The sequence below is a fragment of the Malurus melanocephalus genome, unplaced genomic scaffold (genome assembly GCF_030028575.1).
Source record: "Malurus melanocephalus ecotype Western Australia unplaced genomic scaffold, MMel_1.1 scaffold_525, whole genome shotgun sequence".
Taxonomy (NCBI): Eukaryota; Metazoa; Chordata; class Aves; order Passeriformes; family Maluridae; genus Malurus; species Malurus melanocephalus.
The window spans coordinates 120281-145161 of NW_026623757.1; the positions used below are offsets into that span (position 1 = coordinate 120281).

Consider the following 24881-nt stretch of genomic DNA (forward strand, 5'->3'; position numbering starts at 1 on the left):
GTAGGCAGCTCAAAGCAGGTCAGAAAGAAGGCTGTTTTCACTCTTTATGAGCTGCTCTAACCTGAGGATGGAAATCTTTCTGTGGGCAGCTCTTGGTAGTGAAAACAGCACAAAATTTGGAAGCAGAAATTTGTCAGCACAGTCTCAGTGAACAAGCATTTCAGCTGGGTRGAAATTCACAGTCAAGGTGATCCAGCTACCTTGGGCCTGCCAAAGAGCAGCGCCGCGATGAGGTCAGGAATCGATGATGGAAATGAGTTCCATGAGGTCAGCAGCTCCCAGAGCTGGAACACGCTGTGCTTTTGTGCTTTTCCTGGGCCCAGGCTCTTTGTGGCCACACAGCCCCTCTCTGAGAAGGTGTTTTCCATGTGGGAGCCAGCTGTGTTTGTTCCCTGGCATTCCTGTGAAATCCTGACTTGTGTTTCTCCTGTCAGTGGTACCTGATCCCTGCTCAGATTTGTGATGGGGGCAAAATCTGTGTTCTCATTTCAGAGTTAAAGTGCTTCTGCAGAAGGGAAAACAGTCTGATAGGAGCTCATCACCCCTGAGAAACTGATTTTAAAACCAACATTTGCACCAGCTTCCCATTTTCTAGTTTTCCGTGCAAAAAGTGGAGCGAGACAAAAGTTTTTAGGGAGAKCAGGAATTCAGGCTGGTGCTGCTTGGTGACTTTTCCTCTCTGAAATTCTTGAATTCCTTATGGGGTTGTGATTTAACTTTGAAGTTGGGGCTGTCTGATGATTTTTTTTTAAATCTGGCTTTCACTGGTGGCTTRTTGTTGCAGGGTTTGGGGTTTATCTTTCCAAGGTGAGCTTTCTTTCAAGGGTTTTTACATTTGTGCTRTGTAGTAGAATGTGGGGTAAATTGTGATTTAGAAATTGATGTTGTACAAATACCTGATTTGTATTAAGGACTGCAATTTTCGTTAAGGTGTGGTCATCCACGACCAAGGGGTGTGAGAAAGAGAAAAATGCCTGTATTTTACAGGTTGGTAGTTGGAAGAGCTGAGATGGCCCTTCAATGTTGGGACAAAATTAACTTTTCTTATCAAGGAGGCTGGATCTCCTCCCTTTTTATGGGAAATAACTGTCTTGAAAGTTTTTCCTGGCAGGGAATAGTGAGGGGGTGGACTTGGCAGCTTCTACACCCAGTGTGGCATGAAATACATCAGTTAATGAGATAGGTTAGTAAAATTTTTTAGGGTTACTAAGTTGCTCTTTCTCCATGTGGGAATTGTTGTTGGGTTTTAATACTTTGGCGCCTCAGGAGGACAATAACTTCATTGTGCTGAARAAAAGAAACTTCACAGGGATTTTTGTCATGTGGGGGTAATTCCCTATTTAGATATTGTGTATTAATCTTCCTAAAAATATAAGAATYTGAATGAAGGATATTTGGTTTGTTGCTTTGAAGCAGTGATAGTTTTTTAGTTCAAATGATGTTGCCTTGATAAAGTYGTTGCTCGTCATGGCTCAACAATAGTTCTGGATGTCTCTGATTGAAGCATTTCGTAAACAGAGCTTTTTATTTTGTAATTATCCATGGGAGATGAAGGAGTTTTGTCTCCATTGTGCAAATAGGGAAATAAACACAGAAAAAAAAATGAAATTACTTTCATATCCGCTGAAGCTGAACTGATTGCAAGGCTGGGAATCGACCGGAAAAGTGARGTGCCAAAATTGTGGGATTTAGGTGCCTTTTGGTGCTTCCTTCTTGSGATTTACAGCAAACAGCAGTGGTACATTGTCAGAAGGATTGCAGGGGGAAATGGAAAATATTGTGATTATTAGGAATATTTTGACATGAGAGTGTGTCTTTTTGATTCACACAGTTCTTTGTGTGGTTAAAAAAATATTCAGAGCCATTTGAAATTGCTTACAGGCAGATACACTACTATTATGTATTTAAATATATAAATATATATATATATTGAAATGCTTGAAGCCTTGAAAGGCACAGCAGAATTACCATGTTGCTGAATGTCTCTGTTGGCACACAGGGTGGGGKAAAGGGAGGTGTAATATTTTTGAGAATTTAGCTTTTAAGCTGTCATACTTGAGGAGTAAATAAAATAGTATGTAGACAAAGCTGAGGTACCTTTGTGGAGCATTTATCACTGGGGGATCTCTGCATTAGAGGTAGGAAAAAGAATTTAAAATTTCAGTTTTACTTTGCTTGGGGAGACAGTTTTGTTTAACAGCCTTGTATAATATCAGGTATCAATTGAATAGTAGGTTGGTAGTAAATTAATTTGCTTTAGTGTGTTTTGCTTTTTAGTACTGCTGAATATGTGTTTTTACATGCAAAGCAAATATTGACTGAAGGTGAGGTTATGCTGGAGCCTGATGGCTTTTGCAAGCATCTTTTATGCAGTTTTTTTTCCCTCATGTGTCATGTTTCAATTGCATTGAGTGATTAAAAATAATCCATATTTCAGAGCCTAAAACTGAGACACAAAAATACTTCTTTTAAAGCTGGAAACAATTTCTTTTCCTTGCTTGTGTGTAAATACTTCAATGGTGTCAATTTACACAAGGAGTTACGGGTTAGCAACCCTTTGAAATGGCACTTCTTGACTTTGTAGATKAATTTTTTCCCATATTGCATGATCTTTTATGTGTAGATTGGCAGTGATATGATGAGACAATTAAGAAATGGCTCGAGTTTTTCACTAGACTTTTGAGCTAAAGGAATGAAAGGCACTAARGAGCTTCGTGGGGCTCCTGTGGAGCCCAGCCCATATCAAGGTGCAGGAGGAGATAAGGAGTTGCTCCAGGGAATCTGCTATCACAGGGACTCCACAAACCCACCAGCACAGCTCTGTTAGATCCTAAAGTGTCTCTGAAAAAACCTCTCAAAACTTTCAAATCCAAAGTTCAAGTGCTGTGAATGAGGATAGGGTAGGGAGAATAGTAACAGGACAGGATTGGTGAAATTCAGTACCCYCAAATGGTGTCAAATTGTGCATCCAATCAAAGGCTTTTTTTACAGGATGGTTTTGTGCATTTGGGTTTCAGGCTGTTCTTGGAAGGGCTGCTGGCTTTGGAAATAGGAAGGAATTTGCTATTTTTGCTGTCCTTTCTCTTACCTGCCACTCTGCCMCTGGGACTTTTCCATCAGTGCCACCTATTTCTTTCTCTGCAATTCCATTGCCATAGGAATGCTGTGCTGTGGATGTGGAGGTCCTTTGGCCCTCACATACAATCTGGAAACCATCCCAAAGAAAGATTTTTATCACCAAAAAAGCACTTAAACTATTACAATTCTCTTCTTGTAATTGATATGACTAAYATGATTAATTTAATTTCCTAAATTTCCTTTCTTCCTTCAAAGATTTTCCTTAAAGATTTTCCATATCCATGTAGGATAAATGTATCTGTTACCTGTTCATGAATTAACATTGGAATAACTCCCAGTTGTGGTGGGAACTTTTCATTCTGCTTTCATTTTTGGTAAGGAAGCAGGTRCAGCCTGTGGTGGGTATTAAAAGGCTCCATCAGGAGTGAGATTTCTTTTTAGAACACTGGACAGAATGTTCTGATAAGGTGGAAAAGGTTCAGATTGATTACTGATTCTAATAATAAAGTTGTTAATAAATATTACATTTGTTATAATATTTACTTACTCTGAGTTCTGGACAAAATCTGTGCCTCACTATTCTTTTTTATTGGTTTTTCTCTCCCAGTTCATATCCTTTCTGCCAGGCAATTAACTGGATGTGGCCGTTTCAGCCACTTGTTCCCAACGTCCACCTACCAACACATGAAGATGCACAAGAGGATTTTGGGGCACCTCTCCTCTGTTTATTGCATAGCTTTTGATCGCAGTGGGAGGAGAATTTTTACAGTAAGTTTAAAATTTGGGTYTCATTTTTTTTGGAAGATTTCTTTGTTTGGTTTGATTTCTTTCTTTCTTGAGTCCCTCAACAGCCTCGTAGTCACTGACTGAGATGCAGGCATGACTTTGTTCAGCTGCAAGTTCCTTTTCTACCAGCTTTGCCTTCCAGGATCTATAGTGTGTCAGTGAATACATGCATGACAATTATTTTAAGTTTTTCTCCAGAATACAGTGACATCCATTTTTGTAATGTGCCCTTGCTTTTTGTTGGGCGTATTTAAAAATGAACAGATTTTTCAAATGAGTGGTGCATTTTTAGCTGTTAATGTTAATCCCTGTRCATGGAGTKATAGTAACCYCAAAGGGCAGGGTGAGATGGGATTTTGGAAAKAAATCCTTCCCTGTGAGGGTGRTGAGGCCATGGCACAGGTTTCCAGAGAAGCTGTGGCTGCTCCTGGATCCCTGGGARTGTCCAAGGCCAGGACAGGGCTTTGAGCAACCTGTGATAGGGGAAGGTGTYCYTGCCTYCCAAATARATCCCTTCCAACATAAACCATCCTGTGACTGCTTGATTCTGTTTTATCAAATTGAAATCCTTGACTCCATAAGCTGATCCCCAGACTCCACAGTTCATCAAATCACAGAATCCCAGACTGGTTTGGATAGGAAGGAATATTTCAAGGTCATCCAGTCCCACCCCATGCCATGGGCAAGGACACCTTCCCCGATCCCAGGGTGCTCCATGCCCTGTCCAACCTGGCCTTGGACACTTCAGGGATGGGGCAGCCACAGCCTCTCTGGGCAGCCTGTACCAGGGCCTCCCCACCCTCAGAGGGAAGAATTTCTTCCTAAAATTGTGCCTCTGTGGAATCCCACTGAAATTGTTCAGTCAACTCATGSGGGTTGGGATCCCTGTCCATCCGCAGTGATGTGTGTGCCGTGCATGGAACATATTCCATATTTTCCCTAACCTTTGGGAATTCTGTGGAATTTCAGGGGTCAGATGATTGTTTGGTGAAGATCTGGGCCACAGATGACGGGCGCCTGCTGTCCACCCTGCGGGGCCACTCGGCCGAGATCTCAGACATGGCTGTCAACTACGAGAACACGCTGCTGGCTGCAGGCAGCTGTGACAAGGTGGTCAGGGTGTGGTGCCTCCGGACCTGTGCCCCCCTGGCAGTCCTGCAGGGCCACTCAGCTTCCATCACTTCCATACAGGTGAGGAATGGTGGGGCTTTTACCTAAAGGCTTGAGTTAAAATGGGAATAAGAGCTGTGGTGGCCGAGGATAAAATTTATCTTTTCGTCTCTGTCCCAGCTCGAAGGTCTYTCCTGGTTAACTCAATCCTGATCAATAGATCATCATCCTCCTGCTTCCATGTGCTTTTAGCTGGGTGATCCCCAGCTTCCTTAGATGTAGAAAATGGGAGATCTGATGCTCTTTTAGAGCAACTCAGAGAGCAGCAGCCTCTCCTTGGCTCAGCTCACTGACRTGTTTGGCATCTTTGGTGGTGCTCCTGGCACAGCACCTGACCCAGTGCTCTTGTGTTCACAGAGAACATTTGTTTTTCAGAAGGATCAGTTAAAATTCCTTACTCCCCATTTCTTGTTTCCTTGTTATCTTAGCTTGTAACATAAGGAGCTTCTCTGGATGCTGTAGCATATGCAGATTTTCTTAAAAAAAAATCCTCACAACTGCCAGGCAGAAACCTCCAAAAAACAAAATTCCAGGATAAAAAAGACAATCCCTGCAATTTGGCAGGTGATGCACATAGAGGGGAGAGTGAGTGGGGCTGTTTGGCTCAGAATCCCTCCCTCCTGGAGTGGAGCTGCCTTGGATTCAGCACAGGCTTCTCCACATGCCAGTATTCTTCAGGAGTCTCATCTYCCCTACACCTCCAGTTTTGTCCAATTTCAACCATATTAAGGTGATTGTTTTGGAAATGTGTTTTACAGCCTGGCTTTGTAACTGGTGTATTATTTGTTTACATGTGTGTATACGTATATATATTTATGTATTCATGTGTGTGTGTGTGTGTTTCTCTCAAGCTCTTTGTAAAACTAATAATTTCGAATATAATCAGTCACTGCTTTTGGAGGAAGCAATGCTGGGTTCCTTTATCAAATTACCAGGTAGCCTGAGGATTAAAGATATTGCTGCAGTTATGAAATAAARAATAAAAAGCTTTCCCACTCCTTAGAGAGGTGTAGGAAGAGGAGAGGGTATCCTGCTGTGCAGCTGTTCTTTATTGCGCTTGGATGCAGGAGTCATTGTATTTGCAATTTTTGATCCAGTTCTATCCTACAAAGAGCTATTTCCTCATGTTTTTGCCCCATTTGCAGGGTCTGGGCTTGTTTCATTTCTCCTGTTTCGTTTTTGTGGTAGAAACAAAGAATTCCTAACCAAAATGTAGGTGTTTTCCATTTCCTCAGCTTGATTTTTATGGAAGTTTGGGTTTTGTGCTTACCCCACCTCTCTGTACTCCTGGGGAGAAACTAATGTGTTAGTGAAAAACATTCTTGTCAACAAGTTTCCAGCACAAAAGAAGAGAAAATAGGATCTGGTTTAATTGTTACAACTTKTATTTTTAGTTCTCTCCAGCAAGGAAAGGAACAACTCGATACCTCACTTCCACCGGTGCCGACGGAACAATCTGTTTCTGGCAGTGGCATGCGAACACCATGAAATTCAAGTAAGACTGTTTAGATAATTATAATTATTTTAACTCAAGGAGGGATTTATTTTTAATTTTGGCACGGAGAGGAATGCAGAGATAATGAAATAAGGGCGTTCTCTTGCTCAATAAACTGGTGTGTGGGGCAGGAGCATTTTGGGATTCTGTGTCGTTGGAACCCAGAGGGGAGGCAGAGATTGGGGTTGTTGTTTCTGGGGTTTGTGCTTTGCAAGCCAAAGTTGTGGAAGAAATGCCAGTTTTTATGTTCAGGATTAAATCCCTGTCCAGTATGTACAGGCCAAAGAATTAATTTGCTTTAATCAGAAGAATGTACATATGTAAATGTCATCAAACCCGTATTTAATCAGGAGGAAATGCTGTTGCATTCATGGTTTGGCAGGGTCTGTTTGAAATAGATTTGAACTGGTGAGGATCATGATAAATCAGTTAAATAATCTTCAAGTTAGAGAAGTAAGGTTTTCTTAATAAACTAAGGAAGAAAATTCCAAAAATGAAAAATAAGTTCTAGCAAACTTAGATGAGAATTATAAAAATAAGAGATTTAAGATGAGCACGTTGACCTCAACCTGCTGAGCTGAAGGGAACTGTTTGTGTTGAATAAAGAAGAAAAACAAATATGTTGTGTTTTGCATGTAGGGATCGTCCTGTGAAGTTTGCAGAGAGGTCCAGGCCTGGTGTTCAGATCTCCTGTTCATCTTTCAGTTCTGGTACGTGTCCAGCATCAGCTGTTTCATGAATTTGGGGCCTTTGGTGACAGTTCTGCTACTTCTCCTTAAATACAAATAGTGTTAATTTTGTTAATAATGTTCCAGTTAATTTTATCACTGTCAAATTGTGGTTGTTGGAAATTTTCCCTGCAAAGCATCTGCCTCAAGCTGCTCTTTCTCTTTTTTCCTATAATTTCTCTTTTTTCCTATAATTGAAGCTGAAATCTCTTGATCACTTCCAAGGCTTTCAGTCTCTTGTTTTGCACATCAGAGATATTTCTCTTTAACATCCTTTGAAGATTTTACCTTGTAAAGTTTTTTAGTGAAAAGTTCTGGAAATCCTCTGTCAAAATTACACTTCTGCTAATCTTCCAAATGTGGCTGAGTTCTAAAAGGATCAATYCAATGTATTGGAAAATCTCAGCTCAACACATCTTCTTTGCAGCTTTGAATGCTCAAAAGTAATGATTTTTACAAAGAACATGATGTAATTTCTCATTAAATTTGCTTTTTGAAATGGAGAACATTTGTAGAGCCATGTTCCCTTTTTAAAGCCAGAAATTCTGAATTGACCAAACCCATTTCAATGCAGTAAACCACACAATAGTGCCCTTTTTGGGCAATATTGTTAAGAAATTACAATAAAATACCTTAACCACTGCATCCCAATTCAGCAATAATTTCTCTCCTGTGTGTCAAGTAGATATTGAAGCTGCACTTAAATATTTCATTTGACAGTTGCGTGTTTACATTGACATTTTTTGTTTAAAACTAGTTTGCTGCTTTGACAAGAAAGCAAATTAAAAGAAACAGAGATAAAATGAGTTTTTCCTTGGATGACTTTTCTTCACACAGAGAATTCTCTGTTTTAGGTGGYATGTTCATTGCAACAGGGAGTACTGACCATGTGATAAGAATTTATTATTTGGGCTCAGAATCTCCAGAGAAAATGGCTGAGCTGGAATCTCATACGGTAAGAGGCAAATCCAAAAGAAAATCTTTTTCCTTCCCTTTACCTCATTTCAGGAAATTTTCTGTGCATCCTATTTTTTTTTTTTTTAATTAACTGTCTAGAATTTGTTCGGCTTTCAACACTGTGGTATTTAAATGCCTGGAAATTGTTGGGATATTTATTTTTAAAACCTTCTGAGGCAAGAGGTTTGTGCAAAATAGGTTTCATGTATTTCCTTCCCCCACAAAACTGAGGGACCAGGTGATTTTCCTTTATTATTGAAAAAAGTCTGCCCTGGAATGAGGAATTAAAGCAGTTTTAATGCTTTAATATAATTTGTTTCCTATTAAATTTGCTGTTGAGTGTTTAGTTAAATCCACATAAGACAAGCAAAGCAATTCAGGTTTTTGTCTGTGCAGTCCAAGTTTTGATCATGATGGTAATTTCATTTAGAAAATAAAGCTTAAAAGCATGTTTTTTTTTCAGATAATGCAGAAAGGTTCCCATAAAAATTCAAACTACAAACTTACCACCTCAGGAACATTTAATGGATTAAGCCCAAGGTCTAAATTCATTCTCTGAACTTCAGTGGGAGTCATGGCTCTCACATTTAGGTCTCCAAGCCAACACATCTAATAAGTATTTTGCTCACAAAAGGAAAGAATGTTTTCTGTATTGAGCAGGTTTGGAAGAAGCTGTAATTCYTTTAATTTCTTTAAATCCACTCGTAATCCTACAGACAGCTGTCACCCCCCACAAAACAAATCCCAGTTACCAGKAGTTAGACACCAGTGGGAGTAAGGAGAGCAAATCATGGAGCAAGCACAATTTAAAAATTTGGYAAATTTTTAAAAAGGCAAAACTATGTGTAAAACATAACATTTATTTCTCAAAGATTTTTAAGTGTTAATAAAGCCAAGGTTTGCATTTTTTAGATTAAATTTTTTGATGCACTTCCATGTTAAGTGTAAAAATTGCAGGAAATCATCAACCTCGCTGAAGTTTTCTACTCCAGTATTTAACACAGTATGTCTGGGGAATTTTAACTTCAAATACAACTGGTTTTGTACTTGAATTTTTTGACAGTTTTTTATTTGCTAAATAAAAAAACTCACCATGAAGATCTTTTAGGCTGAGTTTTTCACTTACTGCTGTTTTCCTCCCTCCTCCTTAGGACAAAGTGGTTGCAGTGCAGTTCTGTAACAATGGTGACAGGTAAGTGTTAGGCTTTGGGCCTGGGARTGAAGGTATTTAATTTTCCAAACAACATTTCATGGAAAATTTGGTGCAACAGGAAAACTGCCCGTGGGCTTGGCTTAATCTTGGACAAATTATTGAAGTGTGTTGCAAGATGTGTGTCATGTCCACAAGCTTGAACTCGTTGTCCYCTGCTGTAACAACAAAAATGTTCTGTAACTGTGCTTTCAATTGTTTTTTTTCTTTCAAACAGCAAATTTGAGTCCAAATTTTATTACTTTTTTTGTGTAAGAACTGCCTTTCTTCCCTGGTAGCCCTGACAGAGGGGTTGCTTGTGGAGTAAGAGCATCGTAATCAACAAAGTCTAAAGAAAAAGTCAGAAAATACAGGTGTTTTTATCCCRGCTTTTCTCTATTCCTTATTTTGCTGGGCAGGAGGTTTAAGGGATGAACCTTCCAAGCCAAACTGTGGCTGTGCACCTGTACTTGGAGAGCTTTGTCWTGTGAAATTACATGAGAATGTGCTGGTGTAATTGTACCACCAGTTCCTTCCAAGCCATGTGAGAGGGTGTTAAGTCACATACTCACCCTCAAAATTATATCCTGTAATGATGTTTCAAATGGAAAAGGGGTACCTTCATTTTTATTTTAATATAAAGAAGTAAAACAAAGAGGAAAATAATGTTGTCACAAGCATTTCCAAACTCTTTTTCATCACAATCAAAAAAATCCGACCAGAGAAACYGAAAAGGTGAAACAATCACTTCATAAAATTGGATAGATTTGCCAATCTAATATCTAATAGGTGTTGGCCATCCTGTGGAAATGTATCACTTGAGGAGCTTTTTTCCAGTTTCTCAACAAAAATGATTTCTATGACATTGGTGGCTAAACATAATGTTGTGGTTAAATGCATTTGSTGGATGCTTGAAATTTTTCACTAAGGAGGAGTTTAGAAATGAAAATATTCCCGTTCAGCTCCATAGGCAGGAGAAGCTCCTTGTGCTCCATTTGGCTCCTTCCCTTGCCTGTCTTCACCCTCTCCCGAAGTTAATGTATTATAATTTATGCCAGACTCCTGGCACACAGTTTCYCTTTCTTTGCTGCCACTCTGAGCTGCTCCAGGGATTTGCTGATGTCATTAAAAAGGGAATGTGCAGCTCGTATGAATTACGACATTGAAGTCATTCCAAGGCCATCTGCTGCTGGAGCCAAATGTGATTAATGTTGTGGGCTAGAAACTCTCATGTACCCTACAATATCTGATAGGAAAATTGTAACCTCATGAGTAAGAGAAGTAGAGATACACAAGTACACACTTGCAAATATATGTATATAATTTAGTGGTGTACATGTGGGGATTTAACCATCTTTATCCAGAATTTAATGGCTTTTTTTTTCCTTTTTGCCCCATAGCTTAAGGTTTGTCAGTGGAAGCAGGGATGGAACAGCAAGAATCTGGCACTACCATCAGCACGACTGGAAGAGYCTGGTCCTGGATATGGCTACAAAAATGACAGGGTAAAGCAAAGCAAGCACARCACACCTCATGGGCACAGCTACCTGCAAGCTCAACCCTCCATCATATTGCAAACTGCTTATTTGCTTCCATTTTGAGTTCATTTCAGTGCATGTATTGAAAATGTCATGGTTCTGTCAGCTTACATAGTTAATTCACCCTCAAATAAATAATAATCTGTTGGTACTTCCCTATCCTAATGGTTGAGGAATATTTGATATTTTACATGTGAAATAAGTATATCAAACAATTTATCTCACCTTCTGTGAGGTTTTAGTAGACCACTGACCATATGCTAATGTGTATATATATATATATCCAACATAGTTCTTTACACTGTATTTCTTCTTTAAGTTTCCAAGAGGTGAAATTAGTGTTTGGTTCTCRGGTTCAATTAGGGTTTCGAGTTTTTCTTTTTGAGATCCCCAAGTGACTTCTTTAAGTGCCCTGTAATTGAATTGTAATTGAATATTCACAACAACAAAGAGCAGAGATGTAGAAATCCATTAGGCACTTGCTTTGCAGAATTCTCCATATTTCAGTGGTTGCATTTGCAGTGTTCACAGTCGGAAGTGTGAGTTGGATTTATTGTGGAATTTACTGATATTGATGACTGATAAGAAAAATGCCTTGTAGGAAAAAGCTTAATAGTTCTGAAAGGAAGAATTGGAGTAGGGGAGGATGATGGCTTAGGAACAGAGGAGAAAATGTCYTTTTTAAGGAAATAGAGCTCTATAAATCTCAGTGAGTATTTCCTGTATCCGGTTTTTGCCACTGCAGAACCATCCTTCATCCTCCTGCCTTAGCCAGAGTCACAGAGGTGGCTGTGATCCATCCTCCCCTGAATTTCATACTGAATTAACACTTCTAAATGTTCCCATATGTATTTACTGATTTATTCCTTTTTAAATTGCTGATTTCCTTAGAAACAACGTGGCATCTGGGGAGGACAAGGTGACCAAGCTGAAGGTTACCATGGTGGCTTGGGATCGATACGACGCCACTGTCATCACTGCAGTCAACAACTTCCTCCTCAAAGTGTGGAACTCWTCCACAGGGCAGCTTCTCCATAGCTTATCCGTGAGTTCAATTCCAGGGGAAATCCCATGTGGATACAGTTCACTCTGAGATTGATTTCGGGCTAAACTGCATCACATTCCCCTGACAAGGTGTTGAAGTATYTGTCCCCTGCCTGCTGGGAGAAGGGTTCCTGTGGGGAAAGAACTGATGTGCAGAATCCTGGTGATTGCTGGCTGACAGAGAGCCCTTTGGAGGCTCCAGTTGTGCCCTAAATTCCTCCCCATCCCTCCCCAGCTCAGCAGTGCTGAGCAGTAACAACACCAAACCTGTGGCAGGAATGGTGACCAAGCACAGTTCAGCAAATTGAGGTGTCCTGGGTGACTCCCTGATCTGGGATGTCCTCTCAGTAACTCCCAGCACATCCAGAGATATCACATGGAGAAATAAAACTTCTTTTTTYCCCCTGCTGTCATTTCAGGGTCATGATGATGAAGTTTTTGTTCTGGAGGCTCATCCCTTTGACCAAAGGATTGTGCTTTCGGCGGGACACGATGGGAATATTTTTGTTTGGGATATAGACAAAGGAACAAAAATTCGCAATTACTTTAACATGGTAAGAAGAGTCACAGAAGGGTTGTTTTTTTTTCTTATTTCGCAAAACTSATCTTGAGACAAAAGCAGATTTCATTAAATACCTCCAGTGCCAGTACAGCTCTGAGATCTTTGCTGATCTTGCCCTGTGTCTGCCRTTAACATGAAATGCTGACTTCCAGRGGATTGTTCCAGAACATATATTAAAAGTTGGGCTGAAATTTCAGGACAGAGAGAAAATGTGAGGTTTTAACTGCATTGTCCAGTTTAATAAATAAAAGTGTAAATCAGTCTTGAGCGAGATGTGAAACCACAGAATGATGATTTAGTATGTGTTGGAGGATGGAAAATTTTTGTGAAAATGCTCTTATAAGAGAATATATGGTTGTGAAAGGAATTCTCTGTGCTTGGTACAGATTGAGGGCCAAGGCCATGGAGCTGTTTTTGATTGCAAGTTCTCACCAGATGGGCAGCATTTTGCTTGCACAGACTCTCATGGACATCTGCTGCTATTTGGTTTTGGATGCAATAAATATTATGAAAAGGTAGGTTGAATGAATTTTAAACTCTTCCCTGTCTTGACCTGATTTTGTCRTGRAAGTATTTGTGTTACAATTTATTCSTTCACCCTGCCCCAGACAAAATAATAATTAGGTCATGGAGCAGTTGCTGTTTATCTAAATAAAAAAGATTTAGACAAGACACACTATAGATGGAGGAGAAGAGCATTAAGTTCTCCGTCTACCTCTTTTGGCCTGTTTTATGGTTGAATTTTTGCATCAGGCCTTGGTAATAAACCACATTTGTGGTAGGAATCTGTTCTCTGTCATAACATTCCTTGTGCTGATCCCAAGTGTGGGAGTTGTGGTTTATGGGAGCCATTCCAGAGCTGTAAGACAGCTGCAAATGGCCACTGATTTATTTACTAAATTGCTTTTCTTTCAGATTCCTGATCAGATGTTCTTCCATACGGATTACCGGCCCCTGATCCGAGATGCCAATAATTATGTGCTGGATGAACAGACTCAACAGGCTCCACACCTTATGCCTCCTCCATTCTTGGTGGATGTTGATGGAAATCCTCATCCCACGAGATTCCAGCGGCTGGTGCCAGGGAGGGAAAATTGCAAGGATGAACAACTTATTCCTCAGCTGGGATATGTGGCTAATGGTATTCTGTCTGAACCTYATGAATAATACAAGTATGACACAGTATTGAGCACCAGCTCCTGAGATGGTGCTGTGAGGATTTATAAATTAATGGTTTAAATTCAATATATGGGGAGAAGAGGAGATGGGGTGGGGTTATGGCATATAGGAAATGCGTGGAATCAAATTGACTGGAGGCAAGAGTATTCCAAAATCTGGATTTTTCCCAGATGTTTAAAGCATTKTCTATTAAACTCTCTAACTGTAGATGTGAGGAAGAAAGCAGGAAGGTGAGGAAGATTTGGAAAACCCAGCTTTTGTTTTTTAAAACAGTTCTTTTTTTCTTGTAGACACAAACTTTACAAAATGCTGATCCCCAAAAAAGACCTTCCATTTTTGCCTACTGAAGYGTAATTTCCTTCTGCTGTTTCTAAGGGTTTGTGTTTATGTTCTGCATGTGGGCTGGAGTTTTAGGATTTTATTGTAACTTCTCTTTTAAACTTTGCCTCCATTTATTACATGAGTGCAGAAAGCCAGCTGGTGATCAGATGGTTTGCAGAGCAGAGAAACAGTGGTGCAGAGTTTTAAATGGGATTATTTCCATGGTGTTTGGTAAAACAGAAATCCATCATTTTATAAAAATTTGTGGCTTTGTTTTTTCAAGGTGATGGTGAAGTGGTTGAACAAGTCATCGGGCAGCAAACRAATGACCAGGATGAGAGTATCCTTGATGGAATGATCAGAGAGCTGCAGAGGGAACAAGATCTGAGACTCATTAATGAAGGAGAAACTCCTCCAAACCCTCCACTCAACAGATCCCACTCTGTTAATGGAGGTCAGTGTCCCAGCCTTATCTCCATCATTCCTTCCTTATCACAGGAAGGACTGATCAAAGTGTGTTAAAGTCAGGTGTGAGACTGTGCCTTGGAGGATGCTTTTCTCTCCTCTTCTTGTACACCTCGTTAACCCCTGTGGAGCAGTTGGATGTTCWGTGGATTCCAACAGAGGAATTACAAATTTCAGGTGCAACTGAGGGCACCCTGTGGTCTAATTGGTCTGTATCGATTGCCTGGAGCTGTTAGACTGGAATTAGTCCTGTTATAAACCAGTTTCCTGAGAAAGAAGCATGAAGTTCACTGTATTGTCTTGATATCAGTGCAGRGATGAAACTTCATAACTGCAAAATGCCAAAATGAAAGCGTATAATTAGGGGCTGTCAGTGGAACTCAGTGTTGTGACAGACTAATGGTTTCCTGCTGCAGCACAGGGCTGAGCATCAGTGCTAATAAAATAAACATGTTACTCTGTCTTAGTGTTTCCTTAGAAAGCTTGAGATTATTCTCCTGGTAAGTGTTCTGCTACTGTGATTTTATTTTTAATACACAACGTGATTAAAAATTGAAACCACACTCAATCAGATGTGAGCAGCTGAGTGARTGCAGCTGATGGGAGGGAGCAGATGCCCAGAATTCTGCTGCAAGTCAGCCTGAGCCTTGGGAGAATTCACAGCTGCTAATAAATCACTTCTAGGTTAAGTGACTGATTACATGTGTTTGAAGTGGATTTCCTGGCAAAGCTCATTAGGATTTGGATTTGGAGTTGCTTGGGTTTCAATTCAAGAAGGAATAAGAAAAATATCAGGGAAAAATACCAGAGAAAAATACTGAAAATGCATTTCTGCTTTGATCTAAATTGGTATGTCAAAAAGGTTGCCTAAAAGGCAGCTTCAGCTCACATAAAATCTTTTCTGTTGCTTAGGATATGTTGATGTGTTGTACATCTCTAGTTCCCAGTTTTATATGTGTGTCCCTGTAGTTGTATTATGGAATTTCCAGATATGACTACTATGGAAATTAAAGCAGTTTCCTTCTAGAACTTGCATTGATCACTGACTTTGCCACATTAACTGCTTATTTGAGTAAGTTAATTGGAGTGTGTATACAGTATTTAAATAACCAGATATTTTTATATAGCTTTGCACAACTGAATGCAGTATATCCATGTGATTTACCRTATTTAAGCCTGTGGGAATTGTGTTGGTGGGATAAATAGGACAACAGTGGTGATGATTCCATTATCAACCTTTGTTTATCAATTTTTGTGCTGTCCTTAAACTTTAAATTGTGAATGGGATACAGGGAAGGAATTCTTCCCTTTGAGTGGGGGAGGCCCTGGCACAGGGTGCCCAGAGAAGCTGTAGCTGTCCCTGGATCCCTGGAAGTGTCCAAGGTTGGATGGGGCTTGGAACACCCTGGGATGGGGGAAGGTGTCCCTGCCTGTGGCAGGAGATTGGACTGTTTGATCTCCAAGATCCCTCCCAACCCAACCATCCTGTGACTCCATGATTTTGTGACTCCACGATTTTCTTGATGGTTCATGGAAGTGAAGGAGCTCTTTCTGTCTCCCCCAGCTCTCCGCAGCCCAGGGTTGGATGTCTCCTCCCCTCCCAACGTGGGGCTGCGCCGGAGCGGGCAGATCGAGGGCGTCCGGCAGATGCACCACAACGCACCCCGCAGCCAGATGGCCACCGAGAGGGACCTCATGGCCTGGAGCAGGAGGGTGGTGGTCAACGAGCTCCCTCCAGGCATCAGCAAGTAAGGGGCTAAGTGGGACAAGAAACTCAGTTGTYTAACATGTAATGATCCTTCCATACTCCTGGAATGGTTTTTCAGCGACTGTGTCGGCTTTGGGGTTTGGTCAGTTGGGTTGTTTGGAATATCAGGATCAGATTGGAGAGTTGAGAATGGTAATTCCTTCTTTTCACAATTCATCTTTCTTCAGTACTTCAAATAACATACTTCCCTCAAGCTTAAGTTTCAAAAGTCTTGAAAATAATTTTAATACATTTGAAAATAAATTTAATAGGTTTGGAAATAATTACGGATGCTCAGCTAATGAGTTTCCTATCTTAACTTGTGATTCCAGGAGTGAATGGATGGATGGTATTAGGAGGATTTGTGCACAGATTTCTTACAGCAACAAGTATTTTAATGTGTAATTAATGAGGCTGTTGAGTTACATGGTGATTTAATGAATATAATGTGTGTTTCTTATGTATAATTAGGGTCCAGGAAGAATGTCGAGCTGCCAAAGGTGAAATAGAAATTAGTTTATACACGTCTGACAAGAAGAGGAAGCCATCCCACACCTTACAACGKGTGAGTTACTGCCCTGGAAGAGTGAACTTGGGTGGGAAGCAGTTCTGAACACTGARCAACAAAAATAAGACCAACAAAAAACCCCAAACCAATTTTACTGAATTATTTASAAGATCAATAGTCCTAATTGTTTCTCTGGCTCACTGTGTTCCTTCTGTAACTGTGATTTGGCTGTCTGTAATATCCAGATAGTGGTAAATCTTTATCCTTGAGGCTTCAGTGGTGGGAAGATGCTGGGAAAGGAAAAGAGCAGAGCCACATTGGATTTTCAGTTTGACTTGTGGGAAACAGAGGTGCCAAACTTTTATAAGGGGCAAGATTTATCTTATGCAGAGACTGCAGGAATTTTATAGAAAACTATCGTGTTTTTAATAATTTCCTTTCCAAACACTGCTAAATTATAAAGTAGATTTTCTATTGAACCAAAAAACACACCTAAAACATCCCAAGTGAGTCAAAGATATTGTGTCATTCTGCAGTGATTTCCTCCTAGACGGTTTTAACTGGGGTGCAACACTCATCCACTGTAACCAAGCATCTTTAAAGTGTAAWTCATGATATTCATGATACCTTTGTGTCTCCTGTCCCGTGGCAGAGCGAGTTCCAGGCAGGAGGTGGCCGCTCCCTGCGCAGGAACCAGCGCAAGCGGCAGCACGCGTACCAGACCCGCTCCACCATCGAGCACAGCCAGCAGGGAGCCAGCCACAACCCCTGTGCACGCCACGAGTCCGACAGCTCCTCTGAGGTCTGAGCCTCCCAGCAGCCTCCAGCAGCTCCCCTGCTCCCAAATCCCAGAGCACATCAATCCCAGAGCTCCGTGAAAAAAAATCTGTGCGGCCGAAGCTCAGCTGGAGCTGCCAGGATTGGAGCCGGGGGAGGGAAAGTTAAAAGAGATTTTTCAAAAGTGTTCATGGCAAAAGGCAGGGTAAAAATAATATTGGCCCGTTCCAGGATGGAGTGGTTACCTCACAAATAGGGACAGGGACAGGGCAGAGGGGTTTGGCACATCCTTTGCCTCCATCTTCAACACAGATGATGGGGCAAGGGGGTCCCAGTGCTCTAAAACTGGAGTGCCATGACTGACAGTGATCCACTCCCAGTCAACCCTGAACTTGTGTGGGTTCTGCTGCTCCAGCTGGATCCCCACAAATTGATGGGGTCTCAGGGGATTCATCCAAGAACTCTCAAATTGCTGCTGATGTCATCACAAAGTCTCTCTTGATGATTTTTGAGCAGTCAGGGGAATCCAGAGAGGTTGTGGCAGTGACACGACCCAGGAAGTGGCTGGAGCTGTTCCAGGGCAAGTTTAGGTTGGATTTTAGGGAAAGGTTCCACCCCCAGAGGATGCTGGGCACTGCCCAGGCTCCCCAGGGAATGGGCGCAGTCCTGAGGCTGCCAGAGCTCCAGGAGAGTTTGGACAACACTCTGGGTACAGGGTGGGATTGTTGGGGTGTCTGAGCAAGGCCAGGAGCTGCACTGGGTGATCCCTGTGGGTCCTTTCCAGCTCAGGATATTCTGTGATTCTCCACATGGGAAGAAACACTCAGGTCTTTGAGTCTCTGGGATTTGTGGTGTTCCTGTGGCATGTTGGTSTTGGAGAGTGAAGGATCATTTACCTAAATGTCAGGACAGTGCTCAAAAGTAGCTTAAAACAGCTCCTGTATTTTTGGAAACCTGAAACATTTTCAAGTAAATTTAACTGGGTTGTGTTAAACCACTTGCTATTTTGGGATTTCATACAGCACACGAATTCTAGGTCAGRACTTTGATTTCAGTTTGCAGTGCTTTGATTTCGTCTACATCTGTAGACTGCTGTTGAAAGAGATTGAGTATTGGTATTAATCATTGATTTTGGCAAAGGAAGAWCTTAAAATACACCAGATTAAATATAGCTTGCTCTTTTTAAGGAAGAGACTGAACCTTACTGCTTTGTAAATGCACTGGAGGTACAGAACACCTCAAAAGGCTGGGCCCTGGGCTCCTAAATTTATTAATCAGACACTTAATTAAGGAMTCATTCTATGGTTCTGATGTAGTTAAAATTCACATTTGTTTCTATAGGAGCTATAAAAGGATATAATATTAATTAAGATATGGAAAGAAATTGTGGACTTGTTTACTTAAAGCTAAACCAGCCCTTACATACAAAGTTTTGCTCAGGTTGCACAACTTGCTTGCAGACAAAAATGATAGATTTTACCCTCAGCCCCAAAGTGAATCCTTTTGTTTTCACTGCAGGAAGATGAGACTGTTGGCACMAGTGATGCATCCATGGATGATCCTGTGGCAGCCTGGCAGAGTGAAAGCAGTTCCAGGTACCTCCACTGGGCTCTGGATTGGTAACACTGGTTTATTATGGGATTTAAGTTGGACAGTTGATATTGAGATACTCAGACTTCATTTTGAAGACTTTTTTTCCCCAGTTTTCATGAAACATTTTATATTGGGGGGTTTTTTTCTGGTTTTTTTTTGTCTTTTCAAAATCAAAAACAGTTTTGAAAAAGCATTTATAAGAAAATGTTGTCTTTAATTAAGAGTTGCTTGAAAAAAATCGATGCCAGTTTGCCATATAAATCCTGTATGTGTATTATTTGATATTAAAGAAATGAGAACTGGATTTTTAGGGAAGTGCCCTAGTTCTTTAAATTTTTCATGCATTTTTTGCTGCCAGTTCTTATGAAGTCAGTCAGTGAGTCAGTGAGATAATGAGAATTTATATCAGCCATAGATGCAGTTTTACTGTGAGTTTCAAATTGATAAAAGAATTTACTAAAATTAYAAATCAGAGGCCACTTAGTTTTCTTCAAATTCACAGGATAACAAGATGTTGTGCTAATCCTGAGCAGAACCAGGAGAGCAGGTTGAATATTTGGATTTTGGAATCCACTGTGGGAAAACTGAAGTTTTCTGTTCTCTTCCTTACAACTTTTTTATTATCTGCAGTGATTCATCAAGTGAATATTCAGACTGGACAGCAGATGCTGGGATTAATCTGCAGCCTCCAAAGAGACAAACCAGGCAGGCAGCTCGGAAAATCTGCAGTAGTTCTGAAGATGAAAATGTGAAGGCAACAAAAGGGCTGGAGCCAAAGCGAAGGAAGCTTAAACAGACGAGGAAAAAGGTCAGCAAGTGTAATTCTCAGTGTCTTTCATATTTTATGAATATAAATTTATATTTTAGTTGTTATTTTCAAAGTAAAATTGGTCACAAATGAGTATAGAGTAAGAAGGAAATTCTMGAGAGCACAGTAATTGTAGTACCAGTGGTACCAAGTAATTTTGTTGTTTGTTTTACTGTGCTTCCATGTTTCCCACTGGTGGTTCCCCATTACAAATGCCAATTTTTTCTCCCAGATTTATGCTCTCCACCACAGTCAGAATTTACTCAGGGTGGTTTTGTTGTAAAATTACAATGGATCTGTATTGTATTGACATAGTCAGATTTCTTTTTCCTTTTTTTTTTAAAGATATTTTGGATATTTTAAAAAAACACAATTTCTTTATTTTTTGTAGAACTACAGATTGTTTGGGTTGAAGGGATCTTAAATTGTCGCATCACACCCCTCTGTTGTGGGCATTTAAATGATTTATAAATGTTTTAATTTTCAACTTTATTTATAACAAACCTGTGTTGTTCTCTGCTGTTTTCTGGAGGTTTTGGGAAGGATAACTCTCCACAATTTACTTTTCCTTGTATCTTAYGTGCAGTAACTGATGAGTTTCCCGTGTGTTCTGCCATAGTGATGAACTGCATTCTGAGTATCGTATTAATTGCATTCTAGATATAAAGCAATGTATTGAAGTTGTAGGTGTATCTCAGCTGTTAACTCTTGCTGTGCTGTGTTTAGAAAGCCAGTGGGCTGCTGTCCCTGGAAGGGGAGCCCAGCGAGGAGTGGTTGGCCCCACAGTGGATCCTGGACACCATTCCCCGCCGCTCGCCCTTCGTCCCACARATGGGAGATGAGGTACTGCCTCACCAACTCCACATTCCTGGGGAATCATCAGCTCAGCTTGCTCAGGACTGTTCTACCCAGCAATATTTGCAGGGAATTGTGCTCAGGACAGGCTGAGTTTGATAACTTTGTTAATTCCCAGGCTGTTGGTTGTTTACAGATCCATGTCCTGTGCCCCTTTTTCTGCACAGGTAACGTGGGAGTAGCAGGACGACTTGGTTGTGTATCTCCTGCTTATTTCATAATAGTCCCAAAGCAGGTGCCAATTTGGGGGCTGACAGAAATATTTTTAACTAGAAGAATGTTTTATGGTGAAATGAAAAAGTAATATGTTCTGAAAGGGATGAGATCTGGCATGGAATAAACAGCAAGAAAAAATAGTTTAATCTATTTTGCTGTTTTCATTTTTGGTTTTTCTCTTTTCATTTTCTCTTTTTTTCCTCTCTTAATTTTCTCTTTTTTTCTCTCTTAAGATCATCTACTTTAGGCAAGGGCATGAAGCTTATGTGAGGGCAGTGAGGAAAGCAAAAATTTACAGTATTAACATGCAAAAGCAGCCATGGAACAAAATGGAACTCAGGGTAAGTTCAAGAAACACTTCAAAGAGCTGAATGCCTCTGTAATGTTAAACTGACACGAAAAACCAGCATGAAAAAATATAAAGAAAGCATTGCTTTAAAATGTTAATATCAAAGTTTTAATTGTAAATATTMAAGTTAGTTTTTATTAACACAAAGTCTTTACATCTGTTTGCTTYCTGGTTTTGGACTCGATTCTCAGGGGTCTCTTTGAACACAAATTATTTTTTCTTAAACACTAAATTCATTCAGAACCGAGCACTGCAGAGCTGTTTATGGTTCTCTCAGCACTCTATGGTGACCTGAGCCTTTGGGTTCTGTTTCTTGTTTTTAATGCTGTGGTAAATCATGATGTAAACACCTCTGTGTGTGCAGGGGCTCTCTTAAACACTGGATTTTGCTTTGAATGAGTTCCCAGTACTTAACCCACAGTGTTGCCATATTTTTTCCTGCTTTCCTTGGATTTCATATCAAGAAAAGAGCCCATATATGTGCTTATATTCACTGAACCATGCCAGTGGTTCTATTAATGAAAATAATTGCTTTCCTGGGAAAATACCCAGTTGCCAGTCCCAGGTATTCAGTGATTCCAGCTGTAATTTTCCAAGGCATCATCAGTTTGTGAGGAAAAGGAAATAGCTGTTCACTTAGGACGGGCTTTGACAGGACATGAACATAAAGGCTATTGTGGGATTTCCGTTTTCAGAGGAAGAGTTTCCTTTTTTCCCCCTTTTTGCAAGAGTGAGGGGCCCTGGGGTAGGTCAGGGAGAACCTTTGGTGTACTTAAAACTGGGTTTGTCCTTTAGAACATTTTTAATAATTTGTGGGAATCCTATTCACAAAACTACCATGGGAATGAGCTTCTTCATTTTTCTTTTTGATGYGTAAAATTATCTGTGCTGTAGAGTGGAAACATATTTGGGGTTTTTTAATGTTTTGCACCTTGAAATGGACATTTTTGTTGTTGGCAAGGTAAAATAATGCCATTCCATGCTTCTTGCTAACTAGGAACAAGAATTTGTGAAGACTGTAGGAATTAAATATGAAGTTGGGCCTCCCACACTCTGCTGCTTGAAGCTTGCATTCCTGGATCCAATCACAGGCAAAATGACAGGAGAATCCTTTTCCATAAAGTAAGTCACTGGAATGCTGATGCATTCTTGAAGAGCTTTCCTTGAAGTGTAGAACCTTCCCCCTCCTCTTTTCTTATTTCCTGTGCAAGACATGATGATGGCAGTAATTATTTCCCCAAATGCRTGGAATTTGAGGACAGTGTAGTTCATCTAAAACTGTATTTCTGGCTAATAATAACTTTTTTTTTTGGTCTTATTTCCTGAAGGTACCACGATATGCCAGATGTTATTGATTTCCTTGTGCTGCATCAGTTTTATAATGAAGCCAAAGAAAGGAACTGGCAAATAGGTGAATATTTCTTTTCCCAATTCCATATGTTTTGCACCATTTCTGCAGCTGTTTAATGGGATACAGTGTCTTTATTACATGATGTAAAGGCCTGTACATACATGTGATATTGTAGAGATCATTGGGAGCTTTTATTTGATGTTTGCTGCAATTCCTGTAGGAAAAAAAAAAAAAAAAAAAAAAAGAGAGAAATGAGATAAACTGTTCCAAGAGCTGTGATAACAGGAGAATCTCCTGATCTGTTGGGATCTGAGGCATGAGGCAGCTGTGAGTAATTCCCAAAGATGTCCCAGTAATTCCAGAGATGTGCAAGTCCTGCCCTGAGGGAAAGAACTCAACTCCTGTAATTTAAGGACTGAAGTAGGGCATTTACAGAAGATGGAGTTGATTCTCTAAAAGGAAATATTTAGCAATTATTGATGTTTTTCTCTTGCTGAATGCAATGTTTGCCCTTCCAGGGGATAGATTTCGCAGTATAATTGATGATGCCTGGTGGTTTGGGACTGTGGAGAGTCAGCAGCCTTTCCAGGCAGAATATCCTGATAGTTCCTTCCAGTGCTACAGTGTCCAGTGAGTATTTCCATGTCCTGGGGCTCGAAAAATCAGGATCAAGAACCTCAAGAGCTAGGATCCCTTTTTCCATTTAAACACGTACCCCGACAGTTTATTTACTTATTTAATATTTACTTAATTTACTTTTTATTTTTTACCTTTTTATTTATTTCAGAATATTTTGATAATTTACTTGAATATTTACTTATTTAATTTTTTAATTTATTCCTAAAGCAACACAAACAGCAGTGCACTGATTGTCTAGGAAATACAAGAGAAAAATGGGCAGTTGGAATGTCACTAGTGCCAGGTCTTACTCCTAACAAGAATGACCTTTTGGGTTAAATCTGGTAAATAAAAGATGTATCTTTTTATTCAGCTCTAACTTGTGCATTTGAATGTATTTTTTTGATAGCTGGGACAACAATGAAAGAGAGAGGATGAGTCCATGGGACATGGAACCGATCCCTGAAGGAAGTAAGTGTGTGTTGGATTCCTGTCCCTGTACAAAGCAAAAGCTTTTGTGCCCTGGATTTACCCTGTGGAATTGTCCCTCTCCAGCTGCATATCCGGAGGAGGTTGGTGCTGGAGTTCCTGTGACCCCAGAGGAGCTGACAGCTCTTCTCTACAAACCCCAGGAAGGAGAATGGGGGGCCCATTCCAGAGATGAAGAATGTGAACGAGTAATCCGAGGGATTGAGCAGCTTCTTTCCCTTGGTATGTCTGGAGAAGAAAGGGGGAAGGTTTAAGAATATCAGGGGTGACATAGGACTGAGCCTTTTAAATTCTGTATTCCAATTTCCAAGCTATATTCCCTTCTTTTCTGGGGCTTCASCTGATTTCTTTCAATGGGGCTTCCCAGGGGATTGTATCTAGATGTGAAAGAGCAAAACGTTGAATTAAACCCCTCAAAACCAACCAACAAATCCTCACTAAACATCCTCATCTACAAATTCCTTGATTTGTAGCCATTTAACAGCATGTTGTGATTTAAATTCTGCCTCTATTTACACCCAGATTGTGTCTGTGTTCTTSCTTCATGTTGCTTGTTGTGGTATTCCTGTTGTAAGTGCATATGCCACGTTCCTTTCAGTCAGATTTGGCTGCTGGCACACAAATCTCWGATGTGATATTCAAACAAAAAGTGCTTTTTCAAGACTAGGAACAGATGGTWCAAAAGGAAGAACCCTGCCCTGTGGGTGATGACATTTTCAGCTGTAGAACTGTGCTGCTTTTGCTGAATTCCTAGAAAGAAACCCCAGAAACCATTAAAAAGAATCTTGGTACAACATCCCTTGGAGGCATCTAAATTATTGTGGTGTTTTCTCTTGCAGACATTTCGAATCCCTTTGCTGTTCCAGTGGACCTTAGTGCCTATCCCATGTATTGCACTGTYGTTGCTTATCCAACTGACCTCACCACGATCAGGAGGAGGCTTGAAAACAGGTTTTATAGGTGAGTTTGGGGTTGTAGCTGGTATTTATTACAGCCCCAYGGAGGACAGTGTGGAGCTGAATGCTGAGTAAAGTCCCTTCAACAACTGCAAAAGATCA

At 40.4% G+C, this 24881-nt stretch overlaps 1 protein-coding gene across 1 annotated transcript in view; it reads left to right on the plus strand.

The window, feature by feature from the left end:
* BRWD3 (bromodomain and WD repeat domain containing 3) overlaps positions 1-24881 on the plus strand; it is a 49707-nt gene that overhangs the window by 13119 nt on the left and 11707 nt on the right. The window contains exons 7-31 of the mRNA XM_057381749.1: positions 3686-3846; positions 4834-5055; positions 6429-6529; positions 7169-7239; positions 8112-8212; positions 9366-9406; positions 10804-10908; positions 11833-11986; positions 12405-12539; positions 12934-13062; positions 13463-13688; positions 14331-14501; positions 16077-16260; positions 16731-16824; positions 17420-17569; positions 19063-19139; positions 19768-19945; positions 20672-20788; positions 21250-21357; positions 22363-22487; positions 22694-22776; positions 23235-23346; positions 23744-23805; positions 23890-24045; positions 24663-24783. Coding sequence (XP_057237732.1) covers positions 3686-3846; positions 4834-5055; positions 6429-6529; positions 7169-7239; positions 8112-8212; positions 9366-9406; positions 10804-10908; positions 11833-11986; positions 12405-12539; positions 12934-13062; positions 13463-13688; positions 14331-14501; positions 16077-16260; positions 16731-16824; positions 17420-17569; positions 19063-19139; positions 19768-19945; positions 20672-20788; positions 21250-21357; positions 22363-22487; positions 22694-22776; positions 23235-23346; positions 23744-23805; positions 23890-24045; positions 24663-24783 — 3184 coding nt within the window. The remainder of the gene's footprint in view (positions 1-3685; positions 3847-4833; positions 5056-6428; positions 6530-7168; positions 7240-8111; positions 8213-9365; positions 9407-10803; positions 10909-11832; positions 11987-12404; positions 12540-12933; positions 13063-13462; positions 13689-14330; positions 14502-16076; positions 16261-16730; positions 16825-17419; positions 17570-19062; positions 19140-19767; positions 19946-20671; positions 20789-21249; positions 21358-22362; positions 22488-22693; positions 22777-23234; positions 23347-23743; positions 23806-23889; positions 24046-24662; positions 24784-24881) is intronic.